The sequence below is a fragment of the Amblyomma mixtum genome, chromosome 7, assembly GCF_055824585.1.
Source record: "Amblyomma mixtum isolate Tamu chromosome 7, ASM5582458v1, whole genome shotgun sequence".
Classification (NCBI taxonomy): Eukaryota; Metazoa; Arthropoda; class Arachnida; order Ixodida; family Ixodidae; genus Amblyomma; species Amblyomma mixtum.
This window is the reverse complement of record NC_143018.1, coordinates 124,944,351-124,963,141: the sequence shown is the minus strand read 5'-3', so window position 1 is coordinate 124,963,141 and position 18,791 is coordinate 124,944,351. Positions and strand designations below refer to the sequence as shown.

At 47.1% G+C, this 18,791-nt stretch overlaps 2 protein-coding genes across 2 annotated transcripts; both read left to right on the top strand.

Moving 5' to 3' along the window:
• The first annotated feature begins 5,367 nt into the window (after window positions 1-5,367).
• On the top strand, window positions 5,368-9,413 carry LOC149337411 (uncharacterized). The gene is made up of 2 exons (XM_089554423.1): window positions 5,368-7,401; window positions 9,376-9,413. The coding sequence occupies exons 1-2, from the start codon at window positions 5,388-5,390 to the stop codon at window positions 9,411-9,413; spliced, it is 2,052 nt and encodes a 683-aa protein (XP_089410549.1). The 5' UTR covers window positions 5,368-5,387.
• A 7,557-nt stretch (window positions 9,414-16,970) lies between these two features.
• Window positions 16,971-18,225, top strand: LOC149337410 (uncharacterized). The gene is made up of 6 exons (XM_089554422.1): window positions 16,971-17,273; window positions 17,351-17,456; window positions 17,536-17,651; window positions 17,717-17,900; window positions 17,959-18,034; window positions 18,090-18,225. Exons 2-6 carry the CDS (start codon window positions 17,351-17,353, stop codon window positions 18,181-18,183), a joined length of 576 nt encoding a protein of 191 aa, XP_089410548.1. The 5' UTR covers window positions 16,971-17,273; the 3' UTR covers window positions 18,184-18,225.
• Window positions 18,226-18,791: the final 566 nt, after the last annotated feature.

The following is an 18,791-nucleotide window of genomic DNA, read 5'->3' as shown; positions in this document are numbered from 1 at the left end:
TTTTGCATCCCCAGAGGATGGGTCCCGGCCGTCCCATCCCCACTGCTGGCGTTTCACCGGAAGAAAGCCTAGTAGCCGAAACTACACCGGCCCGTATCCGGTGGCGGGGGGGAGGGGGGGGCACGAGCAGGCCCCGCAGAGTCAGATTCCCAGTGGGAATCTCGTTAATCCACTCATGTGCGTCACTAATTAGATGACGAGGCATTTGGATATTTTTTTGCGGTCCTTCCCACCTGCCGCCTTAGCCCCCTCCAAAGGCCACCAGGGATCGAAGTCCGTAGCGCAAAGCATCATGCTGGGCAGCCGTCAAGGGGACTAACACGCCGCGAGAGCAAATCATAAGACGTCGCGCGCGCTAAGAGAGGAAGGCACGTATGACTACTGGTTGTCTGCAGTAGTACCGGTTAGTAAGGGAGAGGGAGTGGTCAGAAAGGGGCCCCATCCTCAGGTCCTACTAAAGACAGTCATCTGTTCGTGTCTGGCGAAGGCCTGAACCCCCCCTGCTAGCAGCGAAGTGTTAAGGCGGCGGTACCACGCTAGCGGCGGTCAGCAGCCGTTTTTCGTCATGTTTGTGTGAGCGGTGTGGCTCATCCGTTTGCGCTAGAGAAATGATATTGAGCGCATTGTAAAGATAATTGTATCTTCTTTGCGATGGTATGTGTCGCTAAAAGCTATTCACGTTAGTATGATAGCAGTGAGCAAAAGAGCGAGGGGCATAAAACGATATTTTTGCTCGACTTGCCTGCGTTGGACAGGATTTTTACGAAAACTACTGCTCCGAAAAGAAAACTGCTTCTGCAGCTTTTAGATGAAGTGTGACTCGAGAACCTTGCCTCAAGTTATTGAGTTATATTGGGTAGTTATTTAGAACTGGTGCCATAAATAAGTGTGAAATTTAAAAGAATGACGCATTAATAACTCCTAGTGCAATTCATAAATCACAAACATATTTAGCAGGATTGTAGATAGTACCCATGTTGTTAATTCTTGACAATTTCATTGAGCTACATGCCATAATTTTTTAGTTTTCATTGTTCAAAGTTGGTCCTAACCTAGAAACTGCGCTTTTTTGATCAGAGTTTTAGAAGCAAGTAAACGTCCTATAGGGAGAAAATTCGGCACACGAAATATTTAGGAAATATTCGAAATCCTCTCGAGGCGGCATTTCGCTATGACAAACAGAACGGTAGTACTGCGCCATTCAATTGCGCCATTTTTTGTGCGCCGTAACCTCCGCAAAATACACCCAGCGCGAAAGATCGCTGCTATATTCCAAGCTTTTTTGACAGGAACTGAAGTCGCTGGTCTTAATACTACCAGTGATGTAAATTTTGGTATGATAAACGACTCATGTTAGCTCGCACTCGCCCCCTTTCTTGGTCGACGGGGCTGCTGCATTTGAATCTCGCGGGCGTTTTGACTCAACAATGGAGTTCCGCCGGTCAACGACAGTGGCGCTGTCAAACATTTTGAAGCAAGACGTACGAGACAGTAACTATTGGGGTTTACTGAAACGTGTGCGCAGCGCCTCCCCTGTGTGTGTGACGCCCGCAACTCTCGCTCCGGTACGGACGACTGACTTCGCTGAAGCCTGTCCTGCCTTTCGGTCGTTTCTTCGGCTGCTCAGCAGGCTGTCATCGGCGTATCGTGCTGTTTTGCTTGTTGGTGTTTTTTTTCTGTGCTTTTGTATTTGTGTGCAGCGCCGTTTTTTATCACTTTACCTTGCCAGTTTTTTTTTGTGTGTAGAAGTGTCAAATGGGGAATCGGCGGAAATACCTTCAGAGCAAAAGGTCGACGATGATAAAGCTTCGTAGGCGCATGACTGATGTCAGGGCCGAACGCAGGTGAGCCATTCGGACCGCAATTTTGTTATTAGTATGTGCATTGAAGTCCCAACTGTACCTGTGCCGCGTGCGTGAGCTACCTCGTAGTGTGTGTTATCGAGTGCGGTTTTTCATGAACGCGTGTGCAAGATTACCATTGTCACGGCACTGTGACATTTCGTAAGGCGAGAGCAGAAATCTGCTGCATAATTCTTTGTTCCTTAGCTGGGGTCCTGTAGAAGTGGCTCTAAATTTGAGAGTTGAGGGGCTTGTGTTTAGAAATAAGCGATGAGTTTTAAAAGTCACAGAGGGCATTGAGCGATATTTTATGTATATGACGACTCTCGTCCTGAGCATGCGCACGTCGCGGGTTGGATCCCAGATGTGGCAGATGGAATTTTTTTCTTCACTCCGCTCTGAAGTAAGTCTATAAACTTTTGGCATTTCTAAAAAAAATATACTACAGCTTATACAGGGCGATAAAATCACCTGCTGATTCTGCATTGCGCAAAACATTTCGCGTTTGCGTTTTGCATTCCTCCTGACCTCGTTAGGAGCTCGCAGTGCGTGGAAGCGGCAGTTTACGTTGTGGGGGGATGGACACCTTTCTATGCGAGTGGCATTTGGCAGCTTATGTGTAGATTATGATGAGAGAGGGGCAAAGCGTGATAAAAAATCGTACAAACGCACTGCGAGCCGTAGCTACTGCAGATACCTTAGTACCGGTGATAAACTAGTTCTTAGCACTTGAAATTTTTTGCTGAGGAGGTTCAATTTTCTTCATTCATGCACCAAGCTCGCGCCTATGATGCTGATTATCTTCTAGTTTCGTGCTATGAGGCCGGTGCTTTCAAAGAAATATAATTGTGCTCGTGAAATTCACTGCATAACTCTGGCTAGAGAAACGCACTAGTCAGTGCATGCTTCTGTTTCGTATTCACTGCAAGTAAATTTTTCTTCTCCTACTTCGCTGCAAGAATAAATTGTGAAGTACAATTTAGGGATGTCGAAGAAGCCCCACTGCTCATTTTTTATTGTCTGTAGTGTTGAAAAAGGGGCCAGAGAGCAAAACTTGTGATGAAAGTGATGGATGTTCAAGTGCCCCAGATGAAAACTGTGCTCTGTGCACTATCCAGTGTACTTCCTTTGACACAGTGAGAACCATGCCAACCATGTTATCAAGACGTCGGTCTGCCTTGACTGTACGTTGTGTGTGGTTCTAGAAAACAGGAAGTGTTAGCAGTGTAATGAGTGACAGGGAATCGTCAGGCAAAAGTGAATTGCCTTTTGTCCTGTCCCTCACACCAAACTTGTCTGAATAAAGACTTCAATCATTCAAATCAAACCAATCAAATTAGGATTCTGTATCAAAAGCCTGAAGCAAACTTCAAACAGCCCACTCTTGGCAGTCACGGTATAAAGTTATCACCAGGCTGCACTAATGTAGTCTTGCGATCCTGTGCAGGCATGTGAAGTACCTAGGCTATCGGGCAAAAACATCATTTCCATTCCACAATGCAGGATTACAAAATAAAAATCAAGATTATTAGATATGGTGTACTATAACTGTTCTTGTTGAAACATTTACTGAAGGAAAATAAAAGACAATGAAAAGCATGTAACCTGCTCTTAGTAGTTCATGTTTCACATTACGCATTGTGGTTGTATTACATAATATGCTTTTAGTATTGCCAGTTGTACCGCATTTTAGCGCACAATCATGTCTTCAACATGACTGAAATTATAAAACAATGGAAATGAAAACTGAAATATAGCTATTTCTTGGAGGTTGCGTGCACTAGTATAGCACACAGCAAGGACTTGTGTGAAGCAGCTTCACTGCACATCTGCTGCAGTATTTCTGATAAACGGCCAGACATGCTTATTCTGCAGTCGATGAGACTGCACACTTCTGAGCATGAGCAACCATTTATGGTTTTATTGCTTCATCATGATGCAACCAAATTGCTACCATTGTCTGTTGGATACATCACAATTTCGTATGGAGAGCATTGTCTGCTGTATTTTGAAGCTTTAATTTATAATGATGGACTTATTTACAATGATTCTGTTCTTAAGAGTATATTCATTTCACCACATATTTCAGGCAGAAAGAAACCCTGCCAGAAAGCAGCAGAGGTGCAGAAATGTCCACTCCCCCACATGTGGAACCCAGTATGGGCCTTACAGATGCTGGAGGACCTGACTATTGGAATGGTCTGGGACTCGGCGGTGACGAACCCTTACCAGACCTTTCCTTTGAAAGAGTCACAGATGCAGTGGAGACGCCACAGCCTAAGGCTATTTCGGGGAGGAGGGTGGTGTCACTGACACACTTCATAGCTGCCATACGGCATCTTGACACTCATAGTTGCCCTCAGTCGAAAGAGGGCCACTTTGTATTTCAAAAGGAGCGAAAAATAGGGCTGTGGTCTGAGCTGATCTTTCAATGCAGTGGCTGTAATGAGGTCAGAAAGGTCACCACAGACCCGGTTCCGGAACCGGCATCCCTCGGAAACAGCCTTGAGCTTGGCGTCAATGATGCTGCTGTCTGGGCATTTATGAGTATAGGGTGTGGCCATTCTCACCTGAGGAGGCGATGTCAGTTATGCAGGTCCCAGTCATGAGCAAAGGAGCATTTATGCGCCGGGAGGACTGTGTTAGAAAGGTAGGACGGTGTACATACCATTGCAATATTTTTCTTGTATTTCAGAGTATTGGTTTTGGTATCTGCTCTCGTGCATTTGCATGATTTGCAAGCACCAACATATGGGGATTGGCCACGTCAAGGGGCAAAACATGCTTAGTATGGTCATAATGGCGAAGCATGAAGCGCAAAAAAAGACAGGGACATATTATGCTTAGTATTCTGTGCACACTTGGCTAGGTAGCTTTGCGTGTCTTACTAACTGTCCACTTATCTTGCAAAAGGTGCAAATGTAGTTTGTGTGTTTTCTCACTGGCAGTGTTCTTGGAAACTAATACCAGGCAGCAGTGTAGTAATTGTGGCTTTTTTTCAAATAGCAACAAAGAAAACTAAGCCTGAACTTGTGGAGAGGATTGGAAAATGTTAAACCCAAGCTTGTGTGCCACGCTAGCAGGAAGCACAACAAGAACACTATTCATTTTTCGGTCTTTTGTGCACTGTTATTTCATGTTTTACCTCATAACTGTGAGTACATAGGTGTCCACAGACATGACTGTGACATCACGGTGTGCATAAAGTTTAAGCACCTATGCAGCGGCATATTGCGAGTGACAAGGCAAAACTGCACACACCGTCATTGTCCACAGGGACAACACACACGGATTGGTCTTTGTGGAAGTCCACCACATGCAAAATGGGTGGTCAGGAAGCTCAGGGCTTGCAGCTATGCATCACACCCTCCCTTTTCAGCCTCTCTCATTGTCCTTATCTTTTGCACTTCAAAAGCATGAAGAACCAACCAGCATGCGCTCATACCCACGTTTGTGTGTTGTGATTCGTTGTGGGTGGTAATTTCTGTACTCATGTGGAGCAACCATTATGTTTTTCAGCATTGGAAGCATGTACTCATAGAGCATATGCTCAAAGCTGGCCAAGAGGAGCGAAGGTTGGCGGCTGAAGCAGGGGAGTTCTGTGAGGACCAGAGCACTCCACACATCACGGTGGTGGTTGACGGCGGCTGGTCACACAGAAGCCATGGCCACAGGTATTCAGCAAATTCTGGAGTTGCGGTAATCATTGGAGCACGCACGCAGAAGCTGCTTTACCTGGGTGTGAGGAACAAACTGTGCAGTACCTGTGAGTACTACAGAAGAGAACAGAAGCAGGTGAAAGAGCATGCGTGCTACAAAAACTGGAGTGCAAGCTCTGGTGCTATGGAGGCTGACATTATTGTGGAAGGGTTCAAAATGAGTACAGAGATGCATGGCCTGGAATACCGTACCTTCATAGGGGATGGTGATTCATCTGTCTACCATCAAATGAGCACGAAGGTAGACTACGGTCGTTTCATAAAGAAGAGCGAGTGTGCCAATCATGCAGTCAAATGTTATACCACTCGCCTCTACGGTGTTGTGAAAGAATGCAAAGGGAGTGCCAGCATCATAAGTGGCCCTAGAATAAAACGCATCAAAAATGGTGCCCGCAAAGGAATCAGCCGCTATGCCCGCACCCTGCGGGAGTTTCAGGGCTCCTCAGGGGAGAGGCAAGAGCTGATAAAGCGCAGCGCACAAGATCTGACTGCTGATCTCTTGAATGGGCCAAGTCATGTATTTGGCTGCCATGAGAAATGCAAAAGGTATTTTTGTGATGGAACGAAGAGTGAAAATTCCTGGGGGTGCATTCCTCAAATGCTGAAAGTCAAGATAATGACTGCAGCAAATATTATTGCTGACAAGGCTGCCCGCCTGGTGACAGGGGATACAAGCAACCTTGCAGAGAACTACATGTCTCTTGCTGCCAAGTTTTCAGGTGGCAAACAGATCAACCGGTGCCAAAAAGGCTCTTATGAGCATCGGTGCCAAGGTGCTGGACTGAGTTTTCAGCTTGGACCTCAGTGGCATGCCATAGCTGCTAAAGCTGCAACTAACAAGAGTCCAGCACCTGTCCTGAAAAAGTATGTAGCAAAAAAAAATGACGAACGAGTGCATAAAAGCCTGCAGAGGAAACGGCTCTTTGATGACTGTGGTCAGCAGAAGCCTAGACACAAAGATCCTATGGCCTGCGAATCTTTTCGTCACTATGGGCCTAACTGTGAACAGCCAGATATGCCACCTGAACAGTTCTCTGAAAAGACTAGAGAAATGCTTCAGTGTTTGCAAGTTGATCGCAAGCAGCAGGAGGAAATTGAAAACGCAACACGAGGTCAGGCTGATAATCCAGCCTGGCATGCTGAGAGGCAGCATCGCCTTACAGCATCATACTTCCATTCCGTTTGTACACGGAAGGACTCTACTCCATGTGACGTACTTGTCAAAAGCCTTGTGCACAGAAAGAGCTTCACTACAGCAGCCCTGGAACATGGGAGGCACCATGAGAAAGAAGCCTTGAGCTTGTATGAAACTTTGAAGCAAAATGAGGTGCAGCAGTGCGGGCTTTTTGTAGATATAGAGCATGGTTTTTTGGCTGCTTCACCTGATGGTCTGGTTGGTACTGATGGTATTGTGGAGGACAAATGTCCGTACACAACAAAAGACCAGGACCCACTGGAAGCTGCTCGAAAGATCTGTGCGAAAACAGATAGCAGTACTGCTCCTACGCTTCCGCAGTCTCACCAATACTTTTATCAAATTCAGGGCCAGCTTCACATTACTGGGAGGTCGTACTGTGACTTTGTTGTGTACACCACAAAAGGAATTCATGTGCAGCAGCTGCTGCGAGATGATGAGTTCTGGAGGAACAAAATGAAGCAAAGTCTTATTCGATTCTACAGAGACTGCATTCTTCCAGAAATTATTGACCCCCGAACTACCCGCTCAATGGAAATCCGCCGACCAGAATGGAATAGACTTGCCATAGAGAAAAGCCAACTAAAAAAAAAACAGCTTCTTCCAAACGGAAGAAAGAAGCGTGTGCCCAAAAGGAGTGAACTATGTATGTTTGAAGCAGAAAAGCAATGCCACTGTCTGAAAACAATCATGTCACTTCCCGTACGAGTAGTCGGTTCAACCAGCGAGAACTGTGTAACCACTACGATGACTATAAGTATGCACCTCTTTCTCATGGCACATCCTGCTTGACAAACAGTAGTCGGTTCAACCAGCCAGAACTGTGTCACCACTACAATGACTGTCAGAAGCACCTCTGTCTCGTGGCATATCCTCCTTGACAATCAGTAGTCGGTTCAACCAGCGAGAACTGTGTAACCACTACAATGACTGTCAGAAGCACCTCTATCTCATGGCACATCCCCCTTGACAATCAGTACCGTGTTTTGTGGTGTATAAGTCGTAGCCCCCTTCAGATGGCTGTTTATCCAAAAAACGTACATAAGCCGCACCGGTGTACAAGACGGACCTGTCCACTGGGGTCGTTGAGGATCACCTGTAAAAAAATTGCGCCGACAATTGTGGCAGCTCATATACAATCTAAAAACTAGATAGGACTTTTAAAAATGTTTATTGAGATACATACGGAAGGCACGCAAAGGCGCAGTCAAAAGTAAATAAAATGCACAAATGGAAAACTGCATCCATCATACCCTTATTTTGCGCGTCTGGCGCTCGTCATCGTCGGCTAAAATGTGTGCACGTTATGTTAGTGACACGGCGTAATAGCAGCACTGTATGGCCAAACACTGAAGATTGTCTGGTGTCACCATGCATGCGCTCCCTACTGGCTATACCAGAGGCCATGCACGGTAGTTGCTGACTCCTATCTAACTGGGCGAACCAATCTTTATACACACCGCAGCTAGCACCGGAAAAAATCATCGTACTGCATTATGAAAATGGCGTGCACTCCTTTTAGCTGCCGCCGCCGACTGCCGGATGCACAAGATAACAGTATGTTGGAGACAGTTATCCGCTCGCTCAAGAGACAGCGCGCACCGATATTTTCAAATCTCAAAATTGTAAGTTGCTGGGTTAAACATAACAAAGTGACATGGACTATAAGGGACGCGGTAGTGGTCGGCTCAGTTAGGCATCGCGCAGCACATCCATACCAGCACACAAGCACCTTTTCGGGAGCAGCTGGTGCGACCCGCATTTATTCCGTTTATAAGTCGCACCGACGAAAATTTCAGAAAGAAATGCGACCTGTACACCTGAAAATACAGTAGTCTGTCAAACAGCCCGAACTGTGCAACCACTATAATGACTGTCAGAATGCACCTCCATCTCATGGCACATTCCCTTGACAATCAGTAGTCGGTTCAACCAGCAAGAACTGCGTAACCACTACGATGACTGTCAGGACGCACCTCTGTCTCATGGCACATCCTGCTTCACAATCAGTAGTCGGTTCAACCAGCGAGAACTGTGTAACCACTACTATGACTTTCAGGACGCACCTCTGTCTCATGGCACATCCTGCTTGACAATCAGTAGTCGGTTCAACCAGCGAGAACTGTGTAACCACTACAATGACTCTCAAGACACACCTCTGTCTCATAGCACATCCTGCTTGACAATCAGTAGTCGGTTCAACCAGCGAGAACTGCGTAACCACTACGATGACTCTCAGGACGCACCTCTGTCTCATGGCACATCCTGCTTGACAATCAGTAGTCGGTTCAACCAGCGAGAACTGTGTAACCACTACGATGACTGGCAGGACGCACCTCTGTCTCATGGCACATCCTGCTTCACAGTCAGTAGTCGGTTCAACCAGGGAGAACTGTGTAACCACTACTATGACTGTCAGGACACACCTCTTTCTCACGGCACATCCTGCTTGACAATCAGTAGTCGGTTCAACCAGCGAGAACTGTGTAACCACTACGATGACTGTCAGAAACACCTCTATCTCATAGGTTGTCCTGTGTGATTAGCTCATGGTTGAGCAACTATGAACTATAAGTTATTGTAACCTATGTTGATATCTTTCTTGTGTTCCCATCACCAGCCAGGTCACATCCAGTGGAGGACCACAGCCAGTTGTGACCTCTATTCCTGTCCTGTTCAAATCACGGGGAGCCTAATTTTTATACGCACCACATCTAGCGCTGGAAAAAATGCTGGTACTGTATTTTGAAAATGGCATGCAACATGTCTGCACTCCCTGAAGACTTGCCGCTGCAGACCATCAGACCTCGCCTAGTCGTTTGCTCTTTTGCAACAATATAGTTTTTCTTTCCGCCCTCCTGTTATGGCCTCGTAGGTGAGTATATGCGAGGTAAAATCATTATAGAGGGTATTTTTGCTATAAACTTATCACTTGTTTCATACAAATGCTTGAAAGCTACACAGCCCTGCTTGAGTTGGGTGTTTTCCTTAGCTGAAAAGGCGCTGAAGCACATTTGTGGATGAATGCACTCTAAATATGCTTGTAATTGATTTTCAAATGTAACCGTTGAGATCCCTGCTATATGAAACATGAAACAGTGTGTTTTTATTTCTTTGCGCTTTATATTTTCAAAAATGTGGGGCTTTTATATGTCCGTTGCAACGGCACTGTTGAGTTGTTTCTTTTTCCCCAAGTATAGCTTAGTTGGACATGCTGTACTTCTTATGCCTGCTCCTTTCTTCTGTTCTATAGCTGCGTCTTTTCTTTTGCTACTAGCCCGCTTGTGGCGTTCACTTTCCTTGGAAGCACAGTATCAATATACACTTTCAAGGGATATTCAACCTCACAGCTCACATTTTTCTGCTTGTGTGTAATGGATACAGCCTTCTGCTGGTAAGCTTTTTCTTCGTGAACTGCTGGTGACATCAAAACAAGCAGTGTATCATTGTTCCAGCAGCTTTGTATCACCCTGTATGGCGTAAGCAGAATATGTTTCTATCGTGCTCAGCAGGCTTTTATCCTAACTTATCTGCTCTCATTGTTACAGTGGCAGCAAATTACTTAGATGTATGTAAGGACTTTTCAGTCCACTTGCTATGTTTATGCACATATTTTCTTTCCTTTTCCGTTACTGCCCTCACATTTTTGTATGACGGGAGGTAAGCATATGTGTTTGTGTGTTACTGAAACACTAAGTCAATGGAAAGTAACTGCAATGGTTGAGCAGTAAAGAGCAAGCTAATACCCACTTTTGAGCACTGACATTTCCTGTCACTTCCTGAAAATAGACTCACATATGACATTGGTATGGACTTGTTTGCTTGCAGGCTGCCACCATGATGTGTGGGGGAGTTGTGCAAGGCATCTGAACGTGCTTAGCAGATGTTGCAATAAAATGGTCCTGTTTTTATAAGGAACATGCGTTTGTCTTTTGAAAATGCACATCAATGGAAGTGAATGAAGCCTTCTGCTTCTGCCTCTACCAGTGGCGAAGTGCATGTGTGGACAGTGCGATTTCACTAGCATTGTAGTGGCAAAGCATGCCCCCAAAATTATATGTCAATCACACACTGCAAGAAAAAAAGAATGCACGGATAACATTCTTGAAAGGTATATGGGAGCGTAGCTGGTGATATGCATGCGCGCAATGCAGCAAAAACAATGCCAGCATCTCTTGCCATTGTTTGCACTGCATGAAATACCAGTACTTTCCCTCAGCGGTGTGCAAACCACGGATATCGAAATCGTTAGAAATGCAATCAGTTGTCAGTCTCGGCTACAGGGTATTATGATTCAAAACTAGCTCTTGTAAATGGCGGTTTCCGGAAGAGCTGCTCCACAATAGTACAGCGACATTTGCTGCGCATGGCGCTGCACGAATGCGCGTGTAGTGTCTAGATAGGAGTAGGTGAGTTGCATAAATATGGAAGTCTGCTATGGTGGGCTTGCTGCTCGCACCGCTGGCACTTGCCACGTGCCAGCGCAAGTGCCAATCTGCTCGCGGGTGCTCAAAAGCGGTGGTGTCCCTCATTGTTAGTCATGGCTGGAATTCCGCTCCGGTCAAGAATGGAGAAAATTGTGCTGCGGGCGTGCGGGGCAGCTTGGTGTATGCGAGTGAGAGGGGAGCTTGCGGAGCGGGCGAGCGTAGTGTATGTGTGTGTGAGAGAGAGAGAGCGCGGTCGCCCTCTCCCGAAGTGCGCGCCTCACGTGTCAGGTCGCCGGCAACTTTCGCGGTCCTTCCCACTGGCTGTATCGCCTCGCGTAATGGAAATACAAGCAGGTGGGAAGGTTTTCCCTCTCTCTCTACCCTTTGTTTTCCCCTTCACTGTCATCTCGCTTTCCATTTCCATCCCCCAGCTCAGGTGCTTCTAGACATGATAGCAGATGCCGGCGCTGGCAAGAATCCTTTTACCTTCTTTTTCATTTACAATAAAAGCCACTTACTACTACTACTCAGGATAGTTCCGTGAACACGAGGGGCCGAGAGCTTCTGGTGAAATTTATTGGAAACCGGTATGAAGTCCTTTGACTGGGTGGTCTGTGGATGACATTGGTGAAAACATTTTGTCTAAGAGCTATTTTTCAGCAGATTTCGAAGCCCTCTCAGCAACACCATCAAGGACTTCAGGATAATTCAGCAAGGTTATGTGGGAAGCAGGTTTTACATCGCGAATTGTTTTTTGACCTGGTTTACAAAGCGGGGAACATAATATGCCGTTAGTGTCGATCCGTATTCACAAATTAGAAGAAAGACCATAAATATTTTCAAAATGATGCTCGTCTACCTGATAAACATTTACGACTAGATTTTCATTAGCGTGGTTATGAAAAAACCCTAATTGGAAGGGTCCGGAACTCTACATTTTACCAGATCTGACGAACGCTTCAGCCTCTTGCCCAGGACGGTTCCTCATGCTTGTTTACAAAAAAGCATACAGCAGCAGCATGCTTGCATTGTCTTCGCATTCCGGCCTTGAAATAGCATTCGCCACAGCGGTTGCTTTTGTGTGCATGGTCATGAAACGTGAAAAAAATCTGCCATCATTTACACACACATCTATTTTCCTCAATATTTCATGACATTCTAAGATATTGGGAGTAGGCATTGCTCTGGCTGAATGTAACTTCTAAGTCAAAATGTTTGCTTGCACATGAATGAGCACATATAGCGATGGCTCTGCAAATAAAGTGTTCCCGCATGCGCGGTAATCTCTTCAGCTTCGCATATCTGTTTAGATCACTTTATGCTCGCATAAAGATTGTGTTTATTATTATTAGCGCAAAACGTAACAAAACCCCATTGTATTAGCCTCGAATTTCAAGTTGATTCACTTAGGACACACACTTTCTGTCACTTCCCCATGGAGGTAGTTTTCATTGACAATCTGCTCCACTGAGTGCACGTGATCAATTAGCAATTTTCGCTCCTTCAAGTTGACAGAAAAAAAAATGTTTTCACTATTTTCTGGGACACACATCTTAGGCTCTACATTTTTCTCACCTGAAAAAGAAAAAAAACGCGACTGCGCATACAAATTTGCAGGCAGGCCAACACGTGCAAAGAAAACTGGCTTCCTTCAAGACACACGTCATCAACGCACGTGCTTCTGGTCCGAAGGGCAAAACATGCGCCGTACCGAGAAGGCTCACACTGGGAGAAGAAGGCTGCCAGGCGTTTCGAATCAGGGAACAAAGCTGGTGGGGGAGTGCTCGGCACCTGAAAAACCGGTTCAGAACCGAAATTCGACGATTTTGCCCATCGGGGCACACCTTTTTGACGTCACACTGTTTACATCAGGGAGAGGTCTATTATGAGGCACCGGCCGGATTCACTGGCGCCTGGAGCGCGCTCCTGCCACCCGGCCTAAGTCATTCAGCGCAAGCGTTTCCCCTCTTCTATCCTGTGAGGGCCGGCGAGGCGTCTCGAATCGGGGTAAAAAGGCGGCGAAGGAGCCCTCGGGACCAACAACACCGGCTCAGAACCAAAAGTTGTCACTTCTGCCAACCGGGCCACAACTTTCTGACGTCACGCTGTTTACAATAGGGAGGGGGTTTCACAGTTCTGCGAAGCTGATTTTTGCGAAGGCGATTGACATGCGGCCGTTCCAATCCAAGGTTCTTCTGCAGCCAAGGCCAGGCTAGAAAGAGGAGACAGACCTGTGTGCCTCTGCTGCGGGGAGTGGGTACAACTTGTCAGGGCGCACCCGCCCTGGGCGCAGTGGGGTTTGTAATAAAAATCTTTAGCGCGGCACCCAACCCTTGCTCTCACCGTCGTGGTGAAGCGGTGCGTTGCGCGTTTCTTTCCAGGAACGACGCTTGCTCCGTCAACAACTGCGGGGGGTGGGGGGAACGTACACTGCCAGTAGCCTTTATGCGCTCGCAGTTACATGCGTGGTCCTGACAGTCAACAGACTCGAGCGACAAGACGCGGTCAGGTTCGCCAGCGTAGCCTTGTAAAGTGCACCGGGGAAGGCGTGTCCACAGATGACTCACCCCTTTCATTTCTGCCTATTGAAGCCAGCACTGCCCGTTACTGCTCTGGAGACCACCTGCACCCACAATTATAAATGCTTTTTGGCAAAAAGAGGTGCTATTTGGAAATGATGATAGTGACGATGGGTGTTGCAGGTAGTGACGATCGGTGCTGCAGCACATTGTGAAAATTAGTTTGTTTTCGCAAATACTTGCAAAATATGTCATAGCAGATGTAATTGCTTTCGCGTCTGATCGCATGCTGTTATCTAAGAAAGCATCACGAGCCTGAGATTAGCAATATCTCTGCTACACGGGCGTTTCAAATACCTTCCAACCGAGTGTCATTCGAGTCGGATGTCGCCTTGTGCAGCTGCACGAACTATTCAATGGCATTTGGCTGACATACTATCAAGTCAATGGAGCTCCGCGAAGGCATTCGAGATTTTGGAATCCCTTCGAGTCACGAACACGGCCCGCACTGACGTCGCCATCCCTTCGCTCCGCCAATAACACAGGGCGACTGCACACCAGTACTCCTTTTTACAGCGCTGTATGCAAACAGCTATGTTTGTTCGCGTGAGGTAAAACGAGAGCTACGCTTTTGTTTTATTAATCCTATTTGTGTACTTGTTGTTCCTTTGCTTGTTTATGCAGCGCGACAACTTTGTAGAAACCGCCGATGTGATCGCGCGCCTCGGAAACATTCGGTGGCCGGATTGCTGACATCGCGTAGGACCGACGCTTCTAATTGTCCCTGCTTTCTCCGATGTGATATTCAATTTTGAATCGCTTTATCCTGAAGTACGTTCGATGGCGAAATAAAACGTCCTTATTCCTAATCCACAAGCGACGCCGGTGACTGCTGCATGTTGCCCAAGAGCGCGGCAGTCTGGGTCCGACCAGAGCTTTCCTTTCATTGTATGTGCATCCTGCACTGTGAAAATAGTCGATATTAGGTCACCGTTGTGAAAACTTCATTTGTTGGCCATTTGCATTCCCCAAAACGTGAATTCGCGTTCGACGGTTGCGGAAATTGCACACACGAAACCTGCGGAATCGTTAGACCTATCGCGGAAAGGGGTCGTCGTCACTAGCAGAGCGAGAGTAGCTCTATTCAGGTATGTACATTATATTTAGTTGCTCATTACCAAAAAAAAGTTCGCACTAAGAACCAGAATAAAAAATAAAACTTTATTTACAGCGGAGCACGGCTGCTGAGACTACACACTCGCCTTGCCGGACCAAGTGTAGTGTGTTCGCCAAACTCACTGCTGGGCAAATACGTTTTGGTACGAGGCTTTTGTCGCAAGCTTTCTGGCACGGGGTTTTTGACACACGAGGTTTATGTAGTATGGGACATACATTGCAAGGGCGTTTGTCACGCAGCTCTAACAAGGCAGAGCTTTGGAAACGGGTGTTCTGCACTCGAATCAATCATGCTGTATCAGCAGGAGATATGTTACAATTTCCAATTAGCGGCTTGGAAGACGTCCTTTTAGTGCGAGTGTAAAGCGTGTCATAAGCATGATGGAGATGCGCGATTGTTGTCAGTGCACCACCTAGTACCTGCTCCCAGTATAGGCCACGCCGCCACATTGAAGGCGCTTTAGCTCTGCAGGGTACGTAACCGGCGTTTGGATTCTTGCAGATTCACTAAGAAGGTTTTTGTATGATGTTGTATCATCCTCCTTTATAAACAACGCAGCCAGCCCTGCCTGAAACAGGAAAGCAGAAGTACAGTCGTGATTAGCATTAGATTAGCACCAGTGACGTTTTTATCTCGCAACGACAAAAGCAGCGCACGTGCTCACATAATCGTAACAGGATGCAGAGAACCGTGTAGGTCATTTCGAAAAACCTGACATTTATTCTTTATCGTAAGCGTCGCTCACAACGTTTCCCCAACGGAATGTACAAGCTGTGCAGCGCTCGCGTCATGTGCAGCGAGGTAGCTTAGTTTGCGGCTTTTCCTCTACTACAGTTGTGGAATTGCATGAAAATTGGTTACTGTTTCTGCAAACGCTTTCGGCAACCTTCGCAGCTGCAGGACAACCAGCTCTGTCAAAGCGTGCTGCATGCCCATGCACAATGCGTGGACATCCAGCCTCCGACATAATCGTCAGATATTCCAGGAGGCGAGGACCCGGTGCAGCTGTGCCGGCTTTACTGAGTCGGACAGGTAGCGAATACTTGGGACGAAAGATGGTTACCATGTTGAGTCGAGGAAGCGATACCCAGAAAACGTGTGAGGTCAGAAAAATTGCTACGCGTTCACATAACGAATAGGATGGCAGAATGGACCATTGTACGGAAAAAGAAAATGAACTGAAAGGGACAGGGGACGCTGGAGGAATGAACAGCAAGGAGTAGGTGGTGTAATGCCCTGTCTGATGCGTGGTATACTGAAACCCCCAAGTAAGGCAGCGAAGCACCCATGTACGTTTTTCTTTTTTGCGGTGCGTGGTCAGAGGGGCTCAGCATGGTTGCAAATTTTTGCAAGCCTGCAGACCTAGTTATCAGTGCAGCGATTCGTTATGATTGTACAATACCCAACATAATAAGTATGAGCCAATGAAGTTAGCTTTTATACCCGGCGTCAAACGTTTTGTGAAGCCTATATTCGAGTAAACAAGCCACGTGTTGATACGAAAAATTGAAGATGGCATCACGCCTGCCTGCAGGCATGTGCTATTTGTTGATCTTGCATCTACGTTAGCGCACACAGCAGCTTACCCACTTTCCCCGCTTTTCGGTTACTGAAGTTTTCCTTTACAAAAGCACTGGCTTCCCTGCGCGACGCCCATTGCAGTGCATGGTCACTTTAGATAATGGGACATTTTGCACCCTGCAAAACTGCAAGATGAATGGAACATTTGCGGAAATCTGTAAGTGAGCTTTCGGAAAGGCTTGTTTTAGAAGGTCTCGTTCCTGGAAGACACTCTCGCATTCTTTGTGGAAACGAACAGAGCCATGCTTCCGGTGATGAAAAACCTTTGAAATGTCGCCATGTGACTTCGCGAGTACTCCTAGGGAGCTGTCGAGAAAGTACAGGGTCGTCCACTCTTAGTTAGAAGGCCGCACTCTTCAGAGGGCCACCGCGTGCGACACAGTCGCTCACCACAGCAAAGTGGCGCAGAAGAAGGTTTTTTTTTTTAAATAAACCACTACCACCACCCTCCAAAGAGGACGGCCACGCGCTAGCGCATTCTAAGTAAGAGTGGACGACCTTCTGTAGCAAGGCAGCAGGGGCTAGGCAGGAAATGAAAAGAAACTTGTCCACTTTCGGGTCTGAAAAAAATTTGCAGGTGTCGAGCGATCCTCCGCGGCCTTTATCCCCGAGAGACGCCTCGCAGCCTTTCCTTTCCTGGTAAGAGCCTTCTTGGTACAGCGCCAGTTTTGTCCACGAGACGGGAAACACCTGCGCTGATGACGTAAGCTGAGAGAGGTCGCCGGGTGCACCCATCAGTATAAATTACGGGCCAGCAGCGTAGCAACCGCATTGCGACCCGTCGTCCCGTCACAAGGATCCTCGATCATCAGCAGTAAGTATTGCTTTTTCCATATACTCGCGGCATAACTGGGGATTCCCTAAAAGTAATTTTTTTTCGTTTTGATTCAGATGTTTCAAAACCAACCTGCGAAAATTTACGAGCATCAGCTCATTGGGGACAGCATGCTCCTGCGGTTGGCGGAGCGTGCTTCTGGACTTCCGCGAAGCCAGATCGGTAAGTTTGGCCGTAGAAGCAAATATGGTTCATTTTCTGAAACTGCAGTGCCTAACTGCTCGTAAATTTCGCCGCGCAGAAAGTCCTACCCTAATGCCGGGAGGGACTGCGGCAACTCTGCTCGGGAGACTACGCAGGGTGGCTCACGTGGAGCCCATGGTCGCCGTCCTGGTTGGCACCAACGACCTTACCAGGGTACGCTTGTTTACGGCATCGGCATTATGCGTGCAAACTCATTTCCCTGTTTTTTTTTCTTGCAGGCGCGTACCATGGTCGACGCAAGGCAGCTCGTGGCCACCCTGCGGGAGATTGTGGAGTGGCTGCGCGGGCGCTGTGCCGTGGTTGTTTTGCTCACGCTACCACCCGTCGCCTGTGCAGCCCACAACAGCACCCACTGGCGCATTTTGAAAGTAGTCAACACGTGGATTACTCAACAGAACCACGGTAAGTTAGTTCGTAACGTAGTCTATAAAATATAATGATTGCTTTCATTTCTACGCAGACAATGTGGTGCCAGTGCAGATAGACCGCCTGTTCATACTGCGGAAAAATCGCGTGAAATACTGTTTTTATGAAAGGTAAGTAAATATGTCAACATTTTCCGCTCAAAATAACGACTGTTATTTCTTTTAGGAGGATAGGAGTGGCCAGGCGGCAGGATTGCGTCCACTGGAGCGCGTCGGGCATGGACGCAGTCCTGGAGCTTCTGGCGGAAGTGATCGCCTAACGCGAACTGCACAGAATGGCCTTCTCCCAAAGGACGGTAGGCAGCAAGTAGTGAGCTACTTCGAAGACGACGACCTATGGCTTCTTCATGGTGGTAAAAAAGACGGATTTGTGCTGATGACCACCCAAACCTACAACAAAGGGCCGCCTTTTTGTTTTAGGTTGGGGCTGTCATCTCCACGAATCGTCTTGTTTATCACCATAAAAAAGTCATAGGTCGTCGTCTTCGAAGTAGCTTACAACTACTCCCTGCCTACCGTCCTTTTGGGAGAAAGCCAGTCTATGACAGCCCCAAACTATAAAACAAAAAGGAGCTAGTGCGCTCCATATCCTTACACAGGCCTATCGTTGTGGTGTTCACTCTGCAGGCTTGTCTGCTCACCTGAACGAAGTTTTTCTGTAGCGCGGATTCGTTGTGATGACAGCCCCAACCTCCAAAAAAAAGGGGTCCCTATAGGCCTCCTATAGGGAGGCCTTTTTGTTGGCGGTTGGGGCTGTCATCACAACGAATCCGCGCTATAGAAAAACTTCGTTCAGGTGAGCAGACAAGCCTGCACAGTGAACACCATAACGATAGGCCTGTGTAAGGATATGGAGCCCAAGCAAGTG

What these genes read in the sequence shown, in the direction of transcription:
- LOC149337411 (XM_089554423.1), top strand. Translation starts at nt 5,388, where the DNA reads ATGCTCAAAGCTGGCCAAGAGGAGCGAAGGTTGGCGGCTGAAGCAGGG. An exon ending in GCCCAAAAGGAGTGAACTAT is followed by an intron (nt 7,402 to 9,375) that starts GTATGTTTGAAG and finishes TCCCATCACCAG; the next exon opens with CCAGGTCACATCCAGTGGAG.
- LOC149337410 (XM_089554422.1), top strand. Translation starts at nt 17,351, where the DNA reads ATGTTTCAAAACCAACCTGCGAAAATTTACGAGCATCAGCTCATTGGG. An exon ending in GCACCAACGACCTTACCAGG is followed by an intron (nt 17,652 to 17,716) that starts GTACGCTTGTTT and finishes TTTTTCTTGCAG; the next exon opens with GCGCGTACCATGGTCGACGC. An exon ending in AAATACTGTTTTTATGAAAG is followed by an intron (nt 18,035 to 18,089) that starts GTAAGTAAATAT and finishes TATTTCTTTTAG; the next exon opens with GAGGATAGGAGTGGCCAGGC.